General features: G+C 39.6%; 2 protein-coding genes across 3 annotated transcripts in view; one reads left to right on the top strand and one right to left on the bottom strand.

Moving 5' to 3' along the window:
- The window catches only part of ZNF804B (zinc finger protein 804B), a 235803-nt gene extending 227712 nt beyond the window's left edge, over positions 1-8091 (bottom strand). The window contains exon 1 of one of the 2 annotated variants that reach the window (XM_027639290.1): positions 7704-8091. In XM_027639290.1, the coding sequence (XP_027495091.1) occupies positions 7704-8072 (369 nt within the window). In that variant the 5' untranslated portion in view covers positions 8073-8091. The remainder of the gene's footprint in view (positions 1-7703) is intronic. The other variant, XM_027639291.1, reaches the window with a different exon arrangement.
- A 7-nt stretch (positions 8092-8098) lies between these two features.
- LOC113945379 (translation initiation factor IF-2-like) lies at positions 8099-15719 on the top strand. Its single transcript, XM_027639463.1, has 5 exons — positions 8099-8139; positions 8226-8625; positions 11948-12012; positions 14320-14428; positions 15253-15719. Exons 1-5 carry the CDS (start codon positions 8099-8101, stop codon positions 15262-15264), a joined length of 627 nt encoding a protein of 208 aa, XP_027495264.1. The 3' UTR covers positions 15265-15719.
- Positions 15720-23857: the final 8138 nt, after the last annotated feature.

The following is a 23857-nucleotide window of genomic DNA, read 5'->3' as shown; positions in this document are numbered from 1 at the left end:
TCCAGTTTCAAAAGCCTTTCTCATGTTACAGTCTGAGTTGGAAATTCAGGCTGTAGATTTACAGCTGATCACAACTGAGAATCTCCTCAATGACCCCAAATACAGCTCTCAGTCTGAGCAGAATATAGAGAGAATATTTCTGTTGACAAAAAAGCACTAAATCTGTTTTAGAATGTGTTCCAGGGAAAACATCAATTGAAAAATTGATATCAATTAGAGTTGATTAATGCATGAATTGTTTCAGAGCTGCACGCAATCTTGCAGCAATAGTTCCATCTTACTTGAACCAGCTTGCCAATTATCATTATGCATAACTATGAAACTGGGACAAAATTTTGATGATGATGATGTTTACACCTTATCCAGTATGCACATAAATAAAGCCTTTAAAAAAAAAAACAAACTATCATTAGAGTGCCTTCCCACTGGGTACAGAGCAATGCATTCTACACAGTGAACGGCATTTTTAGGAATCTGTACATACCCCATGACAAATCTTGCTACTCATGCGCTGTAGTTGATTGTACAAGACAAGCAGTGATATGTGCCCACATAAAATACAGAAATGCAGAACCCTAGATATCTGCCCCTGGTATCACCTATGCAGATTATCATCATAAATCAAGCCATTTTAATATGGTTCATTCAGAGTTTTAAAGGTTCAAAGGCTAACAGAGGAGCAGGTTGAATTTTCACAAAACAGTGCTTACAACTGTCAGTGTGAATGCTAAAAAGTTCTTTTAAAGGATCTTCTAATTGCCATTCAGAAATGTTTACGTGCATAGACTTTTGCATGCACATATATTTGCAAAATGACTTATTCTCCAGTGAAGACTGCTTAATTCCTCGGAGGGTCAAACTGGATTCTAATGGTACTGTGTGTTACGTTGTGAATTCTGGTTCCTGCAGGTCCATGCGTGCAACTGCCCTTCTCTTTGACATTAATTTGACCTTGTAATAAACTTAATTTGACCTTTTATACAAATAATCCCTAATCCAAGATTTAATTTTTTTTACTGTTGTAGGTATACAAAACTTCCACTCTTAACTCTTGAACTCTAAAAGAAGGTTGACAGCTTCTGCTCTCTGTTGTAACAAATGTGATCCTCTGTCTTTCAGAGTGAAAACCTTGAAGGCATTACGGAAGGTATGTCCACATAAGAAATCAAGTTTATACAGATGGACAGACACATAAAGCAGTAAAACTAAATCTTCCACAGTGTACCTCTGTGGCATTTTAAAATAATAGTGTTTCAGCAGGAAGATAAAAACTTTTCTAATTTCTATTTTTTTCAATGGAAAAGTCTATATTTTCCCCAGGACAAGTGAGAAAAATTAGATTTGCAGGTAATGATGACTTTAGTCTTCTAAAGTGATCAGTTGTGATGTAATAAAAAGACTTAACAAAGTTTTTTCATATTAAACACAAAAAAAACCACTAAAAAAAAAAAAAAAAACAAAAAAAAACCCCAAAAAAACCCCAACAAACTAAAAACCCCAAGCCTTGTAGCGAAAGGCTATACAGTCCCCTAGGGAAACCCAAGTAGGGAAAAATGCATACATTTTGGCCAGTCTTTAAAAGCTTTGTTTTCCTTCTCCATTTAGATACCTCTTACAGGGATCTTTTGCAAACCCTTTTTAGAGGGAATAACTCGATTCAGACCATGAAATTCTTTTGAACACAGTTTTTTTTCAAGGAATCTAATCTCATATGAAAGTATTTGCATAAACAAAAGTTATTCAGTTAATTTAGTTGCTAATGGTCAAAACAAAACAGTCATTTAGATGGAGAAAGGAGCTGGAGCATCCTCCCCAGCAAAGCCCAGCGAGCACTTACCATGGACAGCGCATGGAGGCAGGAGTCCAGAAAACAGGGTAGGAAGAGGCAGAGAAAATCTCTAAGGCATTGAGCATGGTTAACACCTCAACCCACCATCCAAGGGAGTACCTGTTTCACAAACACTAGGTCTCTACATTCATTTTCAAACTTGTACACAGCACAGAATTAAAAAAAAAGAAAAAAAAATTAAAAATGCCCACTAAACTGCTGTGCTCTAGATGAGTAAAAGGCATATAAACTGAAAGTGAGAATGCAAATGGATGCAACAGCAATAACTCTGAAACTAATGAACAAACAAGCACTGCCACATGAAAAATAACAGATAAATCGATCTGGTTTTAAGAACTCAATTGAGGGACCAATAAAAATATTAGAATGCTGGAAAGGCACTCTCAGACATAAAGCACCTGTTTAACATTACTGCTAATTGTGGATGAAAGAAATGGCCCCAGCAGAAATTGGTTGAAGATGATTAAATTTAATTGTAATGCTATATACAAAGTGCTACCCACTCACTGAACTGGGATCAAAATATGCTCAGAAGTGATACATTCCACAAAAACAGATTTAATACAAGGCACGAGCAGCAAGGCTATATGTGACAAAAAGAACATTCCTGTTTTCTGAAAGTTCTTTCTCTCTCTCACGTGTTGCAGAATTGCACAGAAAGTATTGTAACAGAACCATGAACTCAGGAAATAACGTCACCATAAGGTTGAGTGTGGGCTGCAGGAATGCTCATATTCTCCAGCACAGTGGAGCAGTAGGGCTGGTAGGGAACACACTCAGCCCACTCTGAGGCACAAATTGCCAGGAATCAATGAGATCAGAAATAGTTAAGCTGGAGTGCCTGCCTTGGTTTGTTTAAGGCAGATACCTTGGTAAGCCAGCTCCATGCTTTCAGAAGAGCACACAGGATCCCCCTGGCAGGCAGCCACTTCTGCTGGAGGCAGCTGCCAGAGACTTTTTGGCACAGAAAAGTGAAGTACCATTTTCTTTACTATTTCTCCCTTTTTTTCTTTCTACAAGATTTTGTTAGTACAGTTGGGAATTCTTTTCCCGCCTTTCCTTTTGTAGAAGGACTGTTTATTAGAGCTGCTGGCTCATTATCGGTCCCTTTATAGTATATTTCTTTGCTTAAATTTCACACTTCGTGCATTTTCCTTGGTAATGCCTAGAGCATACCCTTCCTCTCTGCTTTCAATGCTGTTGAGGGTACAGTCACAGTACTGAAGGATGACTTGTTTATAGTCAGAAACCCGCAAGTTATTTGGTCTTCCAGCTAACCACAGATATACGGTGGATGCTCCTTTTAACCTGCTGCCACCTAGACCATATTTCACACGATACACATCCAGCATGTCTAGCCCTTAAATTGCTTTCTGACAACTGTGCTTGGCACATGTCTCTTCTCTCTGGTGGCAAACACAACACTGTCATTCTTTGTGGCAGACTTGGTTGTGCTAGTGTTTCCCAATTAAGCTCAGGCAGATGGAGAGAGCTGCCCATGCCGTGCCCCTCCTGTTCTCTATTTAGAGTCGTTCGGTCCTCAGGCTCACTTAAGTTTTCAAAGAAGTTTCCACGTGCCTAGTGTTGTTATCTGCTACAGAGAGTGCTAACGTGCTACTCAGACCTGGTTATATTTGCATTAGTGCTGAAACAGCTTGCTTGTGTCTCAGTATCAATTAAACAGTCATTATTTCCAAGTACCTCTACTTAATTAGAACTATTGGAGCCTCTGGACACGGGATGAGAGCTGTGCTTTTTAAAAGGTGGCTTTCTGTAACAGACAAGAAGCCTTTCCCACACCCCGCATCCCAAAGAACTTAGGTAAGCACTAAGTGCAACGGAGCAGTTGCTTGACAGTCTTATTAGAAAACAGCTTAGAGAAGAACGTGAAAAATACTGTATTCATCTGAAGCTGCAGGGAACAATGGAAGAAAAATAATTAGCCGAGTCAGAAATTGGCTAAGGCACTGGGTCTTCTGAGCCTTCTATTTCCTTCGAAATACAAAGGGATCTTTAAATACCAGTAGTAAACGAGATTCTGTTTATATCTTATCTTAAAAAGCCACAAGCAGAACAGTGCACCCTAATAACATCTTTTGCTCAGAAATTATTCAGAAGCAAGGGGGCCATCTGCTGAATTCCCAGTACCATTTGCTGCTGTATCCTGGAAGAGTTTCTTTGAAAGTTTCACAGCAGAGTCCTTTTCCACGTCAGCTTAGCTAGGCTTGTGAACCATGGCAGTAAATCTCTGAGTAGGTTGGGCTTCAGGTGTATATTACAGCAGACCTACCATGACTGCAAAAATAAAACCACTACACCAATCAATGTAATCTATCCAGGACTCAGAAATCCTGTAGACAATATCATCAGTCTGAGGTGTAAGTAATATCTCTGTAGCATAATTCATTTCCCTAAACAGAAATTTTCAGAGACAGAAAACTTGCTCATAATATGTTCATGAATATAACTTTTCAAACAAAATATAAAAGCTCAAAGCACAGAATCAAGTCTCTAAAGTAAGCAGCTTCCTTCTTCGGCTTACTGTCCATTATCCTTAGTAATGTTGGCATCATGTTCAAACTCAGCATTTCCTTCCCGGTGCAACTCCATCACAACTCCATTGATACAGGATTCACTGCTACTAATTCCACTCTTTCTGAATTCATTACCACAACTTCAGAGGACAGCTTCACTATATTCATAGCTAAAGTCCCTTTCCGATTTGTGAAAGTGGGCAAAGGAAAGGTAGAATTTTTAAAAGATTTTATGACCATGTCTCTACACACTGACACGCACAAAGTGCATTACCTTTGTAGTCCTCCATATCTTGTTTTCCTTAGTACTGCTGCAGCTAAAGGTCTCTCTGCATACCAGGAAGAAGGATCAAAATTGTTTGTGGCACAGTAACAATGAAGTATGCTAAATAACTACTACACAAACACCAAGACTGAAAAAATCCTTGTTCATATAACCATGAAATTTGATAAAGGTATTTAAAATATTCACCACTGTTCTCATTTCTTAAAGCATAGCCTTAAGTCTACTGACATTTCATGGTCTGTTAATACAGAACACTTTAAATATAGAAAGGTACATGTTATCCATTAAAGACCGTGTAGGCTCATGCATAAGATCACTCATAGTGTAAAAATATAAGATTGTTTAATGATACAAACTATAAAATTGAATCTTCAAGGTTGCTTCCAATTCAGCATTTTAAAAAAGACTGCAAGACGTAACTTGTATCTTTCAAAGTTATAATCAGGAGGTATTAAATAAAAGCACAGCACAGGGAATACAAATAAAGGCCACTTGCTTAAGACTTCCCTCTGATGAATAAGAAGTGGTCCCAAGTTTAACTCAATAGTTGGAGGGTTTGTTTGCATTGTGTGGGGCATTTTTCATGCTTAAAACAATTTTACTACCTCAGTCAATATGAAATTTCAATATGCATGACTCCCACATCCATAATGCAAAAATGTATCAGGATGGTGTTGTCAGCTGTTCACTGTTCCCAACTTTATGCACACTGATAGGCAAGAAGGATATCATCTGGAAAGTCATAAAGTTGTAGGCACATATAGATTACTCACTGCTGTCAGTATTTAATAGCAAACTATTATCCTCTTTGTCAACTAAGCATCCCTTATTTATCTCCTAAAGTCTGGACTGATGTATCAAAATAAGAAAATAGCATATATAAATCAGTAGTAAATCATAAATATAAAACACATAAAAGAGTTATAGAGCTAAAATTACCCAGCATTAAACATTATCAAGCACCTTTACCCCCACGAGCTGCCCAATACTCCCTCTCCACAGGGCCCAGCCTATGACCTCAAAAGCCTGACTAGCTGCAAAGAGTAGCCACTAAAAAAGGCAAAAATAAAGAAAAGAAGAAATAGAAATGTGTGTAGACAAATGAGTTTTCCCTCAAGACTTTGGAATTAAAGCTAAGGATTGCTAAAATTCAGTTCTTTATATAGAAATGGTCCCAAAACATATAAAGCATACCAACTCCTGGTCATATGAATCTCAGAAACAAGTAGTTCTGCCTTAGTGAAAAGCAATACAAAGTGCTCTTGCTACTTTTTTCAAACTCTGGAAAGCTCATATGAAAGAATTTTTCTATACAGTGAAAGAGATTTGAGTTTATTTTCAATTTTGTAATTTTTTTTTCTTTTCTACTAAACCCCAGATACTTGGCTTAGAACTAAGATGCTTCAACATAAAGCAAAACTCTTTTTAAAAAATGCATCTTTAAGTAATAAGAAACACCAATACAATTTTTTTTTGTCTTCTTCTCTGTTACCTGCATATGAACAAAAATTACTCCCACCTGGTAAAAGGACAATGTTTAAAACGATGGTTCGCTAGTGAAGTCAGACAATTTTATTAAGTATTTAGAATGAGAGGAGTGGTGTGCATACTCCTATGCAGGTAGTTAGAAAGAAAGGGAAAGAAATTGGAAAGTGAAGGATTTGAAGCGTAATGCTATTTGCAGGGCACTATATTCTTTTATTTCTGACACGACTTGACCATCAGTTGTTAAAGTTCTACTAAATAAAAAGTATTTACAATTAAGATCGTTCCCATTTTAGATCTTTAACATCTTTTCCTTTGGATCTGATTTTGTACAGTTAACGTGTCCTGCATTTTGGGAGGTTCCACACACGAAGGTGGATCAGCTCCACGGGTCAGAGAACACAAACACAGCTTAGCCACTGTCTAATCGATGATACCTGCGGCACAGTTGTATTATATTGCTCACGACAGATACAGCAGTACAAGGGAAGAACCCGCAGGTGCTATCAGAGTTCTGATGCACAACACAGAAGGTATTTTGAAAGTGTAATGAAATATTTGTCACTTTCTACCATTGAAAGTCAAGAAACCGAAATCAGAGACTTTCGTTTCCTAAAGGTATTTAGAGCGCAGGTGTGCTACGAGGCATAACACGGCACTGCCAAAGTCCCACCGTGGTTTCAAGGTGCCCCCGGTACTGGTGCCGGTACGGGTGGGTGGCAGGGCCGTTCCCCTCCGTATGTCACATACTGAGACCGGGCACAGTGACAGGGAAAGTCCAGTCGAGACTACGGACGCGGTTGTGATACCAATGACACCGCGGAGAGGCGGAGGAAAGGCAGCGCGACTTCACAGGCGCCCGGACGCCCTCCTCTCGGCGGCTCTCCCGGCACCCCACTGCCCCTCACCCCTCGGTGGAGACCAGGACAACCGAGCCACGCAGCCCAGGACAACCACTTGCCCCTACGAAACGCCTTTAGCGACTCACGGAGACCGTCTACAGTAGCTCAACGGGTCTGCAGTCACCGCAGGACCGCCCCAAACTTCACGCGTGTTCTGCCTAGATGTCGGTCTCGACAGGTAGTTCACAACACGCCGCAGCCAAACTCGCAAGTGCATTTTTTTGCAGGCGAAACCAGAAGGATGATCGCTTCCCTCCTCCGCCGCGTCAAAACCTTGGACAAGGTACTAAACCGCGACACCTGGAGCCGACACGGCGCCTTCCCTTCTACCAGCCTCCAACTTCCCTGCAAAGCGTCAGAAATTAACCTCTCCGTGGGCACGAACCCGAGCCGCGGTCCACGGACAGCCCCAGCTAAGCGGCAACCCCCCCCCCCGCCCCACCGCGGAGCGCCAGCACCGCCCCCAGCCCCTTCCCCGCGGCCACACGCCGGCAGCCGCCGACGGAGAAACTTTTCCGAGCCGCCCGGCGAGGCAGCGCCCACGCGGCCGCCCCGCAGAGCGGGACCGAGCCGGAGCCCACGCACCGCGCCCCCCGCAGCCGCGCCGGCCGCCCCGCCGCGTGGGCATCCGCCCGCACCGCTCCTACCGTGCGGGGGGCAAGTGAGGGAGGGAGCGAGGAGGTGGCAGTTACCGGCGAGCGAGCGCCCTTCTTGCAGAGCGGTCCCCTGAAGACGCCTTTGATGCCGCGGTAGTGCCCGTTGCTGAGGTGCCGGGAGCTGATGACCAGGTAGCACGCCATGCGGGAGCCCCGGGCGGGCGGGCGCGGGAAGGGAGGGCAGCCCGGCTCCTCCGCGGCGGCGGCGGTGCTGGCCCCGCCGGAGCAGAAGCCCGCATGAAGGAGCGGGCGGAACCGCAGCAGCGATCTCCCCGCTCCCGTCTCATCCAGCGCCCGGGTGAGCGCTGCCAGCAGCAGGATGCACTGAAGGCGGCAGCAGCGGCGGCAGCCAGAGCACATCTGACGGAGCGCGGAGGCCAGTCCGCATGCTGCTCCGCGGGTGGGAGACGGGCCGGCGAGAAGAAGGGTAGAGCACAACTTGCACAGTCCGCCGCTGCTACGGCCCTTTCCCTTCCTCCCTCCCTCCCTCCTCCTCCTCTTCCTCCTCCTCAGACCAGGCCACCGGCAGCCGACATCCGGAGGGGAGTTTCTCCGCGGCAGCTGGAGCGGCGGCTGCTCCCCATGGCTCTCCCCTGGGCCGGGCTGGGTGCTGGATGCCGACGGGCGCCGCGCAGGATCCACGCCGCCCCACTCCTGCCGTGCCGCCGCAGTCGGCGCCGCGCCTCGCTCACCTCCGCCTGCGGGGGGGGGGGAGGCGGTACGAGGGGGCGGAGGAGGGGTAGGGCCGGAGCGGGGGCGGTGGCGGGGAGGAGGACCTGGCCCCTCGCCCTGCGGGGAGAAGGGGCGGCTGCCACCGGCAACCTCGGGCGGAGCGTGCCGTGGAAGGCGGCAGGGTGCGCTGACCGCCCTCCTCGTCCGCTTCGCCCAACTTTCCCGCCTTCGGTGTTGGAAGGTAACGTCCCTTCCGTGCCTGCCTCTGGCTGCGCTTCCACCTGTCCCCCGTATCCCCTCCACTATACCCCCTTGCTCTCCGCTGTCCCGCGGGCTGGCCCTCGCCTGGACCCTCCGCAGCCAGAGGGGGGGACGGGAAGCACCGCTGCGCCGGTGCCCGCTGACGGCTGGGAGCGCAGACCGGCCCGGGACTGCGACGGGGCTGCGCGCAGCTGTCCGGGCTGCCTGGACACCCCCGGCTTGTGGCTGCGTTTGTCTCCATCGTCCCCCCTGAAAGCTCGTGATTTTAGGTGCGTGGTGTCATTTACGAACTAAATGATTTACGCAGGTATGAAAATCTTCCACCACTAAATAGCTGGAACAGGTTAGGGTGTTCTCCCCTTCTGCAAGACAGAGGCGTAATGTACATCGGACCCGCCTGTGCAGACTCAGCTTCTTCTCTTCAGGTCACTAAGTATTGTCTCTGCTCTGCTGCTTGCTAAGTCGATAAAAATAAATCAATAAATCACACGGCCTTAGTAGTCACCTGCAGATCATTCATTTCTTCGAAGTAGATTGCTTTAAACTGCAGATAAGAATTGTTTCAGTTTTTTCATTTAATCCTGTAAAACAATATGCTTTCAGATATTTGGTGAATGAAACTGATAAGCCACAATCCTTCTAACTTTAGCCTCTCGAGCTATCTTTCTATGAATCTAATGTAAATAAAAGGAAAATCTCATACAATCCAATAAACTATATAGATAAAAAGGTCATGACAATTCGAATGTCATTGTTTGACTGTCTATGTAAAATAGCATTGTACAGTCCTAATATACAGTGTTGTATACAGTGTTTCACATAAAATATTAAATTTTATTATGTGTGTATATATACATATATACAAATAAATATATTATTATATATTTTATTAATAAATATGCAATGTTGTGAAGAAAACAAAACACATCTGAATTTGGAATAAACAAATTTATTTATTTATACTACAAATGTATTTGAAGTAATGTATTAAGAACATCCTTATGTTAACCATCATACAATGTTTTGTAATGTAAAAAACTGTTAGGTGGGGGTCAAATTAAGCTATTAGTATCAAGGTATGAAATAAATAAAAGGACTTGGCTCTTTGCGTAATGTGTGGTTGAGGTGTGGAACTCCTTGCCAAAGGGTCTTGTGGATCATAGATTAAACAGTCCCATGAATCAGTACAAATCAGGCTTTGAAGCCTGGGAGCAGTACAATGCCCACAAAAGACCTTTGGAAGACTTTTCTGAAGCAAGAAATTGCATTGTAAAGTAAAGTTTGAGAAATTATACTACCATACTTAAAAAGAAAAAAACTGTTATCCACTGTTAATTTGGTGGCAAAAATGAGCTTTTATGATGCTTTCCTCCTACAAGTCACAACTATGTGAGTGACTTGAAATATATTTTTGTTGGCATATATGTTTCCTTAACTGGAAGTTCTTTCTGAAATAATTACTCTGCAATCCTGTTAAAGATAAAAGTATTAATTTCACTTTGGATTTTGGTCTGCAGCTTAACTTTCTGACTCTGCACTGAGTACATATCTAGAAGTAAAGACAAGCACTGTTTTTGGCAATGCAACTAACTTCTCAAGGTTGTTTTTTACTTCTCTGTGATGCAGATGTTGTTTCTCAGAACAGAAGGACAATTTACATCTCATCTCAACAGCTTGCACAGAGGTCTCAGTTCCTTTTCTGCTGTGAAAAGACTTGAAAAAGTCCTTTGCTCCACAGAACTAATGTTCTGTTACAAGGTGAGGGAGAGGGTGCATAAGACTCTCACCATATGTATACAATGGAGATATGTGATTTCATGTTGGAGTTATGTGGACAGATGGGCCCTGTCACCTTTAGAGGAGGTTCAGCACAAGCTGAAACTGTGTGAGTGCTTTGCTGTAGACTAAGGGATAGTACTTTCCTTCTTAAACTTACAATATTCCACAGTCTATTTACCAAGATTGTATGAAAGAGAAATTATTTACCCCAGAGTAGGCTGCACAGTATTCATTTTATCCTGCTGAGGAGGATGATGTGCTCAATTGACCCTGCTGTGAAAAGTAGAAGTCATTTTAGGCTCACTTCACTTTGCAAACTCAAGGGAATAGTTACTATGACCACCAATCTAACTTATAAATAATCTGTAGGACACAAGACTGAGAAAATGAGATTAAGAGTTGTCAAATGGAACGATTAGTTATTAATTATATCACTCCCTGAACATTCCCCCAAGTCTCTGGAGATGCTGCACCTCCTTCTCTTTCATCACAGGTCATGTAGAAATATGAGCCTTAACTATTAGTAGCTTCACTGGGTCCAATCCTTCACTACCTTAGATCTCATAAAGTAATTTTCAACTGAGCACAGTGGATGTAAAATACTACCTTTCAGAACATTACGCTTTCTTTGCAGAAGTATTACTGGCTTTTCAAGATGCAAGGAAGTGGGGAAGCAGGTCAGCTGTCACTAAGAGAGGATGATTAGAAAATGAGGTGTTCTCCAGTTCGTCTATCCTCTCAGTTTACACATTTTTTATCATTAATAAAGACTGCTTAGCATTTATTGTCCCCCCAAAACATCTGGAAGAATTTTCTATATATTCTTTGTAGGGATTGTCCTCATTGCACAATACAGTGTCTAAATGAAATGACCAGCCTAACTCTAAGGCTAGGCCGGTTCTGGTATAAATATAGTCTGCCTATCAGGCATCAGAGAACTATATTAATGCAGTTATATTACTTTTAATGGTTGAGCTAATGCGTATGTTTCTTTGCAGCATTAGATAGTACTGTATAGACATACCTGTAAAACCTTGTCTGCATTGAGAATTTTATCTAAATTGTAATTCAAGTGTCACTCCTAATATGAGTTCCACCTGCACACAAAGTCCATCATACTGATATTCTCTGCTGTAGAGGTAAAAATTACAGTTAACATGATTTGCCAGCTGCTAACCTAAGCGTTCTTCACTGTGAGTACAGACTAGATCTGCTTAAGGGTCCCAGTCTTAAAATGCTTTCCACAATCCCTTTTCTGTGACCAGAAAGAACAAAGACATCCTTCCCCATGCCTTCAGATATGAGAAAGTTTAAAGAGTGCAAAGCATCTTCTGGCGCTACACCTCTAGAAATCTTAGTTTCATTATCAAACAAGAACAGAGGTGTGTAGACACACAACTTGAGTGCTGTTTCAAAGTCTGATTATTCTTCACTTGAGTTAGTTTAACATGTTTTCCAGTGCAGAAGAATCCAAGTGAACCCTACAGTAAAAGCATACTCTAATACTGATGTGATTTTTACAGGTGGTCTTTTTCACTGTAGGGAGGGAGTGGAGGAGGGAGATCAACATCTTGGCAAGACAATTCAGGTATGAAAACACACAATGAAGTTCTTGATGTATAACAGCAAAGTCTTAATAGCTCTATGGTTTATGTTATCTTCAGACATAAAGGAGATTTTAAAGCTGTAAATCAAGTCCTGGCAATATATGCAGATCTTTGGATTATAAGTACCTGAACTACATGTCCCTTCACCCTCAGTTCCTCTAACTCATCCACCCAACCTCTAACTCCTATCCATTCTGTTGGTCCCTAGCTACAGCTAATTCCTGTGGGTTCACATGAAAAGTGAGCTCCTGCTCCACTGACAGTAATGACAGTTTTTGAGGTCCACAGAATCAGTTTCTTTAGAAACATTGAACTGTTAGGTATGTTCATGTATGTAACAAACCTGAAATGTACTATTACATTAGCTGTCCTGTTACTCTACTTGAATAGATCACCTAATATCCCAAAAGAATCATAATTATTTGAAAATGAGAACCAGATATTAGAAATAGTTAACATTTCTGTTTTAATCTGAATTTTTCATTTTTTTTCTCAGTGAACCATATATTTTGGAGAATATTTTATAAAGTTTGATCCTGGTGAATATAAAAATACAAAGTAAATAGATCTGCATACATTTTTGTTTTGCTTTCAGTAAAATGGCAATTTAAAATCTACTCTTTTTTCCCCTGAATCTCAAAAAAAAAAATTTTTTTTTCGTTAAAAAAGTAAGATCTTCATTATATCTGTCTTTATTTCATTAATTAATTTAGGATATTTTAGACCATCCCTAATTTATTCCATGTGAAGTAAACATTATACTGCTTATCCAAACATTTTTAATCCCAGGCTGACTCATTTAATCCAAACAGTAGTTACATTCGTCTTGTGAATCACTTATGTAAGCAGCTTTCTATTACCGAAAAGTTGAATCTGTCAAAGTTTATACATTTAAAGCATTGATGGCTAAGTCCATGCAGAATCAGTGACACTGTTCTACTTTGGATGGAGCTTTTTGGAACATCTAAGTGCTGAACAGTCACTTTATAGTCTGCAGCTTGCTTGTGTAGCCAGCGAGTACAGCAGTCTTTATCATGATGAACCCCAAGTGCGTGTGTATACATCAGTGAAGAGCAGTAAGTCATGCCCTACTTTCCTTATAGGCTTATGCACCACTGGTTTTAAAAAAGTCATATAGTTGAAAAATAATCTAATTCAAATAACTCATCTTACTCTGATGTTACTTTGATACATCTCTTATATGACATTCAGGAACCTCTGTAATACTTTATCACTAAAAAAAAAAAATACGATGTTTCCACTGGAGTTCTTGTGAGAATTACTCAAGAGTGTAACCACAGTCCTAGAGAAAAACACTAATAGGTGGTATTGGGCAAAACCACCAATTTCATAATCGGTTTAAAATATGCAATAGATCTGTTGTTTTCAGAAGGTTGTGGGACATGCCATTCACTTAAATTCACAGATCGGTAATAGAAATAAGACATTGACCCTATATTAATAAGAGCTCAGTGCTTCCAGAGTATGTGTCCAATGATGTAAATATATCTTCCATTTTCTATGCAGAAATACTATTCATTGGTTTCTTCTTATTGTTAGCTATATTCTTTACTTAAATTAGGATGGATATAGAAAGAATAATGGTAAGTAGCCACTGTTATGAAAAATATATAGCAGAGTGCCAATTCTGTTTTAGCAGCAAATCCTTTCTTTCAGGAAGATGATATATGAAAGAGATGTAGGTGTAGCAGTGTTTTCATACACTTGCTAATTTATTATGTTTGCATAAATATTTAATACATCAATCTCTTTCTAGAAAGAATATGGTTTGCATTTCAAGTCTTGTATTTTTTTTACATTTCCTTTTGCCTAAATCCTACCAAAACTTTAATTATATGCTTAACATCCACAAGAGAGGTGACTAGTTTTTCATTGCTTATTGATGGTCATCAGACTGATCTCCTTAGGTCAGCACTGTATGTGCTAGTGGCCTTAATATCTAAAAGGTGAGTAAAGTTATTGCATTTTTATTATTAAGAATCAGACTTGAATATTAACTGGAGAACAGATATCTTTAAATTAAAATAATTAAAATTTAAATAATTAAATAAATTTAAATAATTAAATAATTAAAATTTTATTATTAAAATAAATACAAAGAGACAAAAAATATTGTCTAAACTCTCCATAGGTAACCATGATGTCCACAGATATCCACAACCAGAGAGGCTAGCAGCATATATTTCAGACACAGATACATTAATTTCAATAACTGACATAACCACAGTTGTCAATCCATTTTCCGACTCATACTCATTTAATTTAAGGAGTGCTCCAAGGACAACTATAATGAAACAGCCTAGGAACAGGAGAGGACACCCATTGCGAAGGAATGATGAAGGCAACTTCCATCACGTAGAATTTTCCATCTTCACAGTAAGACATCTCCTTTCTCTCAGTATTATCTGCAAAAGTATCTGCTATCTTACATTGCCACAGGGAACATACACACACACAGTGTGTGCTAATACACACCTGCAATGATATCCATAGACAATTTCAGCTTGGTAAGTTAGTAGCACCCTTTTTGTCTGGCACGAGCATTGCCATAAGGCACCCATAGACTGTCAGCACATACATGTTATTTTTTAATCTGGTTGCGTCTTCAGCCATTGAAGCCTATTAATTTTCATAAGACCATGTACAGTTTCTAAAGGACTCTCAAATTACATTTGTCAGAGAAAAGTTGCATTGGTTTTGTATGAAGTGAATGAGAATTCAGCTTGGGAAAGAGAGTGTTGAGGGGGAATTGTGAGATGTCACGCAAGCTGGATAAAGATCACTAATCTAGGAACTCTATACATCCTGATCATAAGTGACAAGTAACTGCAGATACTTTCTGTGGGCAGAGGGCCACTTAGTGTGGTGGTTCACAAAGCCACTTTAGATAAAAAAATTACAAGGAGAAAGCAACTCTTTTGCATAACTTGAGAAGAAATAAATGAATATAGGTTCTGCTGAACTGCCAGCAATAAAATGCATTTTTGTATACTTATATTATTATTTTTATAAATATGTATGCATATTGCATATGGATTATTTTATATATTTATAATTCTGTCTGGTGTCCATATATTAATGGAATAATATATAACTATAACTTAAATGCTTTAAATGTCAACACCTATACCAGTTTATTTCCTGTGCTGTTTTTCTTTTTCTCCACTGAAGCAAAGTGACAATTTATTCTGTTTTTTTAGGGAGCTCAGTGACAGGGAGGTGATTTAGCAGTCTCCAGCAAAGCAGTACAGAACTAGAGTCTGAGATGTTCATACTCATTAAACCAGTACACTACCTAAGCTATCTCAGATCTTCATGTTTCCATGGAAGGATTTACTATGCACTACCACAAGATCACCCTGTTAGTTCTGTATATAACCTGTTACCAGCATTTCATCATCTACCCACATTAATACTTCAGCAGACAACCTTTAAAAAGGCTTTACAAAGAAAGATATGGAAGACACAGGAGAAATTTCAAACTGACAGCAGCATTTGTCAGCTAGAATCCTCTGGAATTCAGAAGTCCTTCATGTTATTAGGTGTCTAAGAAGCAATAGTTCTTTTTAAGACTGACACCTACATACTTCCTCTAAAATAGACAAGTATACTAAGAGGTCTCAGAGTGTATTATGGCCTAGTTTTGTTCCTTAGTAGGTTTAAACATTTCAAGCATTCTGTAACTTCCATTCAAGTGGTAGCAAAATTTCTTTGTACCTTGAAGAAAATTGGTAATACTCTTGTAATCCCTGAAATTTCATTAATAATTAGTAATGTAGGAAATATTCAGTAAAATCAAAAGGTGAAATTCACTTCCTAGCAAAAAGCTAGCACAAAAATTTTACATCTCCTACCTCCCCCATGGTATCTCCTAAAATGTTCTTAAGTGTCTCATGAGCTTCCTGGCATCAGCTCAGGTGTGGATATCATCTGATTTCATCTATAGTATGGTGTCTACAAACTTGCTTATGGCCAAAAATGTCACAGTTTTCTGTGCAGAAATAAAATAGATGTTTGTTTCAAATAGAAATTCGGTCTCTATTTTTTCAGTCATTTTGTGTTCTAATTATAACAGTCTAATTTGTAAACAGCACATGCTGAGGTTTTGACAGTGAATGTCTGATGAAACACAGAGTACAAATTTTAATTATATACAGTTCTAATACAGTGAGCACTGCAGCATTTCTGTCATCTTTGAAATGGTAGCAAAATGTAAAAAAAAGTTTTTTGAAATATGAGCATGAAAGTAATGAGATCAATAAATGTCAGCTAGAAAAAGTAATCACAACTCCAGAGACTCACTAACCTTTCTACAAATTCCAGAAATAATAGACTAGCCTGGATGAAGAATCTTTAACAATGGGAAACAGATACAATTATAAGGGGAAAGCGAGCCAAAGATTGCTGAATAATACCAGAAGCATTGCCTTTTAAGTAAATGAGAGAAAAACAATCAATATTTTTGCTTTTCCTCCTGCGAGCCTCACCAATGAACTTTTCTTTGCACCTTATAAATTTGAGAATGAAATACAATATAAACACATATGTAAACCTAGAGTAAAAATATGAAATATGCCATGAAGTGCAGTAAGCGATAATGGTTTTCCAAACTGATGGCCTCATCCTTCTCTCAGAGAGACAGGATATTGGAACATTCACTGACCTCCATATAAATTCCAGATACTTAACACTCCAAAGATTTGGTGGCGTATGGTTTCTAGATACAATTTATGCAAACCCAGAGATTAAACCTGAATTAATTCAAGACAAAAACCTGTTTGTTACGTTTTAATGCCCCATGGTAGAATCTAGATTAGGTAAGTTGTTAGATTAAGTAATATTTGAAAGGACAATGTTGGTATTTTTAATTTTTTTTAATTAAAAGTGCAAGAGGCATTGAACCTGAGGTGAAAATGGAAAAGAATAAAATACTTTGTCAAACCTATTCAGATAGGCAATAACTTTTTGTTTGAATGAAGCATACAATTTTCCTGAAAACATATTAGCATTTTATGAAGGATATGCAAAATGCACTAAGGATTTATGTATATAACACACTTATTTTACGGAAACTGACTTTAAAAAAAGAGGGATAGAGATAACATGAAAATTAATTCTAATTCTACTGTCAATTTAGTCGGGGTTTCTTTTTCCTCAGCATTGACTGAACCTTTTTGGATTTTGATATTGAAAATGGATGGGCAGAGATTAAGATCCAGTCATTAGTGTCCGCTCACTGTTTGCAGGCATATGTGTTGTATTTTTAAAATTATGATTTTCAAATGGTAACACTGACGTAAAACCAGCTGGAGGTATTAGCAGTTTGCAATTCATTGTTAGGTGCTAATCTGTAGTAATAAATGCAAAAGGACTCCATATAGAACACACAAAGTATTCCAGTATCACCATTCACTTTTATGTTCAATACTTTCTATTTTCTATCATTCTGTATGTCCTGTTAAAATGAAGGGAACTGAAGAACTTAAGTACTATTTTTGAAATTATGTGTCTAATTCCATACACATAGATTTTCTCCTTTGCTTTGCTTAAACTACTCTTTTGAGTGTGAGTATTCACTTATGTACATATAACATTTTTTATACATAACATTTTACATATATACATATAAATGTAACATTTTACACACACACATATGTATGTATATGTGTAGGTGTATATAACATTTTGCAGGACTGGAGTTCATGGAGAAAAGGAGCTCTGCAGCTAGTGTGCAACCTAATATAAAGTAGCTGATGCCTGTTATAGCAACCTTTTTTTTCAGCACAGAGCAAAAGAAACACGCATCATAAAAACTGGTTGTTGAGGGCCACTCCAGGAGCACAAACTGGATATCAAGTCAGTGTTATTGACCAGGACTTGCCATAAATGTGCTGTGCCACCAGGAATATAGAAGAACTGCAGGAAGGGATGTGTACAGGAGCTTCCCTACTCCAGCCACCTGTGGCTGTGGAAGCAGCTGTGGATATGTGGGTGTACATTAGATGAGTCACAAGTCTCTGGGTAGCTTTGGAAGTCAGTGCTGTGTTAAGAGACCAGATATGTGTGTAATGACACAGGAGCAGCCCAAAGCCAGCAGAAGTTGCTGGAAACATGCTTAATCCAGGTAAGGAAGAAGCTTTTAGCATTCAGCTTTCAGAAATACAGACGAGAAATACAGACCAGTTAAAATGCTGTGTTTTGCGTTCATCGCCCTACGAAACCAAAATTCAAAACAGGTGCTGTGTACATGGGGACCTATCTATGGTTTAAAAGCTATGTTTAAGGATAAAAATCTTTTCAGCCTGTGATTTTAAATGAAGTGAGTTTTAGTCAAATCAGTTTTTACCTGTAAAGGCTTTGCTGTGGCATACTCTTCCTGATGCAGGGTTGCTCAGAGCACACTTAAGTAGAACAGACTGCAAAGAGCTGCAGAAGGATCCTACAGGTGACAGGGCAGCAGAATAGCAGATGAAACCCAATGTCAATAAACGCAAAAAACCTTGTATGGGAAAAGTAACTCAAAGTACTCATCCAAGATGTTGGTTAATTACCTATTGCCACTCCAGGAAGAAATGTTAAAGTTCCTGGATAGGGTTATATAAAATGCCAGATCATTGCACAGCAACAGCCAAAAATGCCAGTCAAATGTTAGAAACTGCAAGGAAAGCATTGAAGAACAAAAAGAAAACATTTCAACAGGTTCTACTCTAAGAGCAAAGGGAAACTAGACTGGGACTGGAGAAGTAGGAATGGTGCACAAGCTGAGCTGTGGATTACTTTCCAATTTCTCAGTATGAAGAAGTATAACAAAAACATTTAGAAGAAGTAAGCTTAAAACAAACAGAAAAAATTTGTTTACACAATCCATCATCAGATTATGAATTGATGTGGAAGGTTTGTCAGCAAAAAAATAAAAATGGAGTCAGTTCCTTTCCTACTATTGAAGAGAAAGGTCAAAATGCAAATATCAAATGAAGAGGTGCCTAAACTACTGATTTATTAGAGACAGTATCCTATTAGGAAAGCACAGGCAAATTTAAATTTTCTTGGTTTATGGTACTTTTCTCTAATGACCATTGTCAGAGATAAAATACTGGACATCATAGCACAAAAGATTTTATGTTCTTAAGTTACAATGCAATTATAATTTCTGGTCCAAATTATATGCTTATTTGAATGCTGGGTAGAATTGTCATTCAAAGTGGCTTTGACAGACTGAAAACACAAGCTGACAGAAACTCCATGAAGTTCAACAGTGACAAAAGCAAATTTCCACAGCCAGTACACAGTAACTCCATGCAACAGCACAGACTGGAAACCAACATGCTGAAAAGGAGCTCTCCAGAAAAGGACCTGGGGGTCCTAGAGAAGAAAACTGAACTGAGTCAGCAGTGTGTCCCCATGGTGATGAATACTAACATACTTCTCTCCTAGCAAGATTGTAGGCAACAGATCAATGGATGTGATTAATACCCTTCTCTTGGGAGACCATACCTAAGTACTGTGCCCATTTTGGACTCCCCAGGATAAGGAAAAATTTAATATACTGGAGTAAATCCAAGACAGTAGCACACTGGATGCAAGGAGACGGTGAGGATGCTGGGTGTGATGACGCTAATTATCTAGAGCTGTCCTGCAAAACAAAGCACTGCTGCAATACCAAGTTTGAAAGTGGGGGGCCCTTCATATTTGGCATCCAACTGTCTTGTCTGCTAAATGTCTCACTTTCTGCATTCACAGCACACAGTATCTCAATGATTAAAAAAAAAACAAAAAAAAAACCCAAAGAAAAACCCCAGAAAAACCGATGGAAACAAAGGAGAAGAAGTAAATTAGACTTTCATCTGATAGCCCAATGCAGGTGTCTGAGCTGTGCACAGTGGCAATCAAGAGTGCAGACAGGGACCAGTGATTAGCTAGGTTTTGGACAGTACCAGTCAGGAAGGATCTCTTCTTGAGCTTGAAAAACATTTCTCTTTTCAGATTAGATTTGTCCAGATTATAAAATTTAACTCTAACCCCAAAATACAAACTCTATGCACACATGTACACATTCATGCTCCTAGTCAGCTGTGGCAGTGGAAAACTTCTGCTTTGATCTTACAACTTCAAGAAAAAAACCATTACAATTGCACCAGAATTGAAAGTTTCCTCTATTACAAGTATCTGTAAACCTTTAAACTTCTAATGCCTAGACACAGCTATTCACTGATAGCTTTAGTTCTCACTTCATAGAGAGACAGTATCTCCCTGACCCCTTAGGGGAAGACAAGTTCCCTGCTGTCAGCCTGTAACAAACAAGGTTTCTGCATGGACAAAGATGATTGTCCCAGATGACAGGTGCCAAATGTAGGTAGAGATAAATCACACTAAAACAAACTCCCTGAAGGATCTGAAGCCAAGATCCAGTTTGCATAGATCTATATTATCATAATGTTTTCAGAGGTACTTTCTGGCAGATCTCGTTAAGGAAGATCTATTTCTCTAGTTTACCACAAGGTGGAGGTGCTGTTACTCAGAATCACTCATTAAGCGATCAGGAAAATGGTGGGTGTTATACAACAGGCACTGTAAAATTTTATGGACATATTTAAAAAAGTAATAAAAAATAATTGTATGCAACTGTGAGATATGATTTTATTAATTTATTTTAAGCCAACTGTGTAATGACATAACCAACCATCTCTGGACCAGCGTTATTTCAAAATGCAGCAGCTTCAAATTTGCATTTGAATTACTGAATCCTGAAGATAATCACATATCTGGTGGTGGTGGAGATGTCTGATAATGTAAGTTCACCAAAAGCATACAAAGTGATGGTTACCAGAGTCAGACGGGTGCCACGTTCTTGGATATATTATCCTGAAATGATCTTTCCCTGTATTAAGCCTTCTGGACGTTATTACCAAGCAAAAAAAAAAAAAAAAAAAAAAAAAAAAAAAAAAAGTCATACATGTTGTCTTTTTGTGTAAAAAAATAAACGTCTGGTTGTTCTCAGAGGCATTCACTCTGACTTACATCAGCAAATCCAGGAGGGTGTTTGCCATCAAAAGGCTTTGAAATGGCTTATTAAGTCATGTTTATAGTATAGCCCATTTGTTTAATGCTTAAGCAGAGAGAAATAATGGAGCCTTCATTTGGGCTTTCTGCATGAGCCCAGCAGACCACAGTGATGAGCTATTTCTATCCTCCAAAAGCTTTGTCTTGTGAGTCTGCATGGAGAGGTTCTTGTCCTCGGCTTTCTTCTTTTATTTAAAACTTCAAAGGAAAAAGGTTAAATTTTTCATAAAATCATAGAATCAGCCAGGTTGGAAAGGACCTCTGAGATCAACAAGTTTAACCCTTGATCTAACACCGCTATGGTTACTAGACCATGGGACTAAGTGCCACATCCAGTCTCATCTGAAAAACCTCCAGGTATGGAGAATCCACCACCTCCCTGGGCAGACGATTCCAATGCCTGATTACCCTCTCTGTAAAGAGTTTCTTCCTAATAGCTAACCTAAACCTCCCCTAGCACAGGGATAGTTGCCTGGGAGAAGAGATCAACCCCCATGTGGCTACAACCTCCTTTCAGGTAGTTGTAGAGAGTGATGAGGTCTCCCCTGAGCCTCCTCTTCTCCAGGCTGAACAACCCCAGCTCCCTCATAGGACTTGTGTTCAGGTCCCTTCACCAGCCTTGTTGCTCTTCTCTGGACCTGCTCCAGCACCTCAATATCCTTCCTGAACTGAGGGGCTCAGAACTGGACACAGTACTCCAGGTGTGGCCTCACCAGTGCTGAGTACAGGGGAAGAATCACTTCCCTGGTCCTGCTGGCCACACTGTTCCTGATCCAGGCCAGGATGCCATTGGCCTTCTTGGCCACCTGGGCACACTGCTGGCTCATGTTCAGCCTCCTGTCAACCCAAACTCCCAGGTCCCTTTCTGTCTGGCTGCTCTCCAGCCACTCTGTCCCCAGCCTGTAGTGCTGCATGGGGTTGTTGTGGCCAAAGTGCAGGACCCATCAGCTTCATTTTTTCCCTCTCATATTCTACTGGTTATTCTGCTGTTTTAAGGAGAATTTGAAACATGAGTGAAATTGGTTTATCTTACTTAACCATAAGACAGACATGGAAACAATCATAAAGGAAAGCACTATGGAGACCTGAATTTTGAAACTTTTATACCAGTTGAATACTTTTAATTGTTTTTCGGAAAGTAGTTGTCAGAGGTCTATTTACAGCACAAAATGTAACACTGATTTTTGATAGGCAGATGTTTGCTATAGTTCCTTATCTGAAATGTGTTTATAGTAGTGAAGAGGGACATGTTTTGTGTCAGAAGAAATCTGTGGGAAAGGCAAAGATGTCAGTTGTTCAGGTGACAAATACAACCTCTCTGTCTCCCTGGAACTCTTCTTGGTATTTTCAGATGCCCTTCACCATTGAACTGTTGAATAGGCTCAAGAAGACCACTCATGCAGCAGCTGCATAGCTGAGAAGAAACATGCCTTGTGATGAAGTAACAGCTTCTTCAACTCATATTATGATCTTCATAAAAAGACTCAGCTGATTTGAAGTAAATCTTGGGGTTTTGTGACTGTGGCTCTATCAGTATCATAACTCAAAATTAATTCATACTTTCTTGTTTTGCAATTGAGTGGCCTACAAAAATACATGTGATGGGTTACAGACATGGCAAATAGGTCATTAATCCAGTCACTTTAGAATTATAAATTATTTGACTGTAAGCACGGGCACAGGTATATAGTTGAGAACAAGACTCCTACAGCTTTGATTGTTCCTATTAAATAGATACCATGTGTTTTTTACATCAAGATTTTCATGCATTCTAAATTGAGGGTTATTTCTAAATTGAGGGTTATATTGCTTAAATTCTACCGCATAAAGATAAAATGCTATACAATTAGGGGAAGACAAGCCCTTCGGATTTATTTATATCCTACCTAATGCAAATGTGAAGGTTTTCCTATTCCACATAAATATGCAATCACTTCCTTGAAACTTGCTGTCTGCATCAGCAGTTTCTCATGAGTTAGACAAGTTGCTCGTCCTGGAAAAAAAAATGCACAGCTTTCCCTTCACCATCAAAAACCCCCCACATTAATATAAATTGCAGCTCCTGGCAACCACAGGTGAGCATCAAACAACAGAAGTTACATAATTACAATTTTGATGTTTGAAGAAGTGAGCTAAATCATAACATTCTTTCCCATTTTTATGCAGTTTTCAATAAAAGTTCCCATAAACTTAATCCTAAAGGGCTTGAGGAGGAATGAAGCAGGAGGAACCAACATTGATGTACTTTTAGGGAAGTGAAAAATACTAGGTAGTAAATTAGAGCAACAGCCTGTCTATAAACCGATTTTTGGATTTGATACTTTAATTGTAAACTGAACAAAATGTTTTATTTCTTTGGAGATGTTATATATTTTTAAATTAAGCAAAACAAGTCTTTTTGCGGGGGGAGGGAAGGTCAAAGTTAAGTAACATATATATTTATTATTTTTTAAAATATATATACCGTTTTTGCTGGAAATATTTTTGATGTTCCACACAAATGTTTGTACTATGTTATCCAGGTCAAGTTATTTCACCAGCTGTAATCCAAAATGGAATTATAGATCCTGCAGATTTTTTTATTGATTTCTTTTTTATTATTGCTCCACATTTATAGCAACTTGAGACCCAGTTTAAAATATCATGTCACTGATATTTTTATCAGTTTTTAAAGGTCAGGAGATTTATGTCTTCATCTGTAGATAGTTTAAAAGTCTTTTCTTTACCACAGCTCTGAAAGAATAG

This window comes from Corapipo altera, unplaced genomic scaffold, assembly GCF_003945725.1.
Source record: "Corapipo altera isolate COAL_440 unplaced genomic scaffold, ASM394572v1 44, whole genome shotgun sequence".
In the NCBI taxonomy this organism is placed as follows: Eukaryota; Metazoa; Chordata; class Aves; order Passeriformes; family Pipridae; genus Corapipo; species Corapipo altera.
The sequence above is the reverse complement of the archived record's forward strand: the minus strand, read 5'-3'. Positions and strand labels throughout refer to the sequence as shown.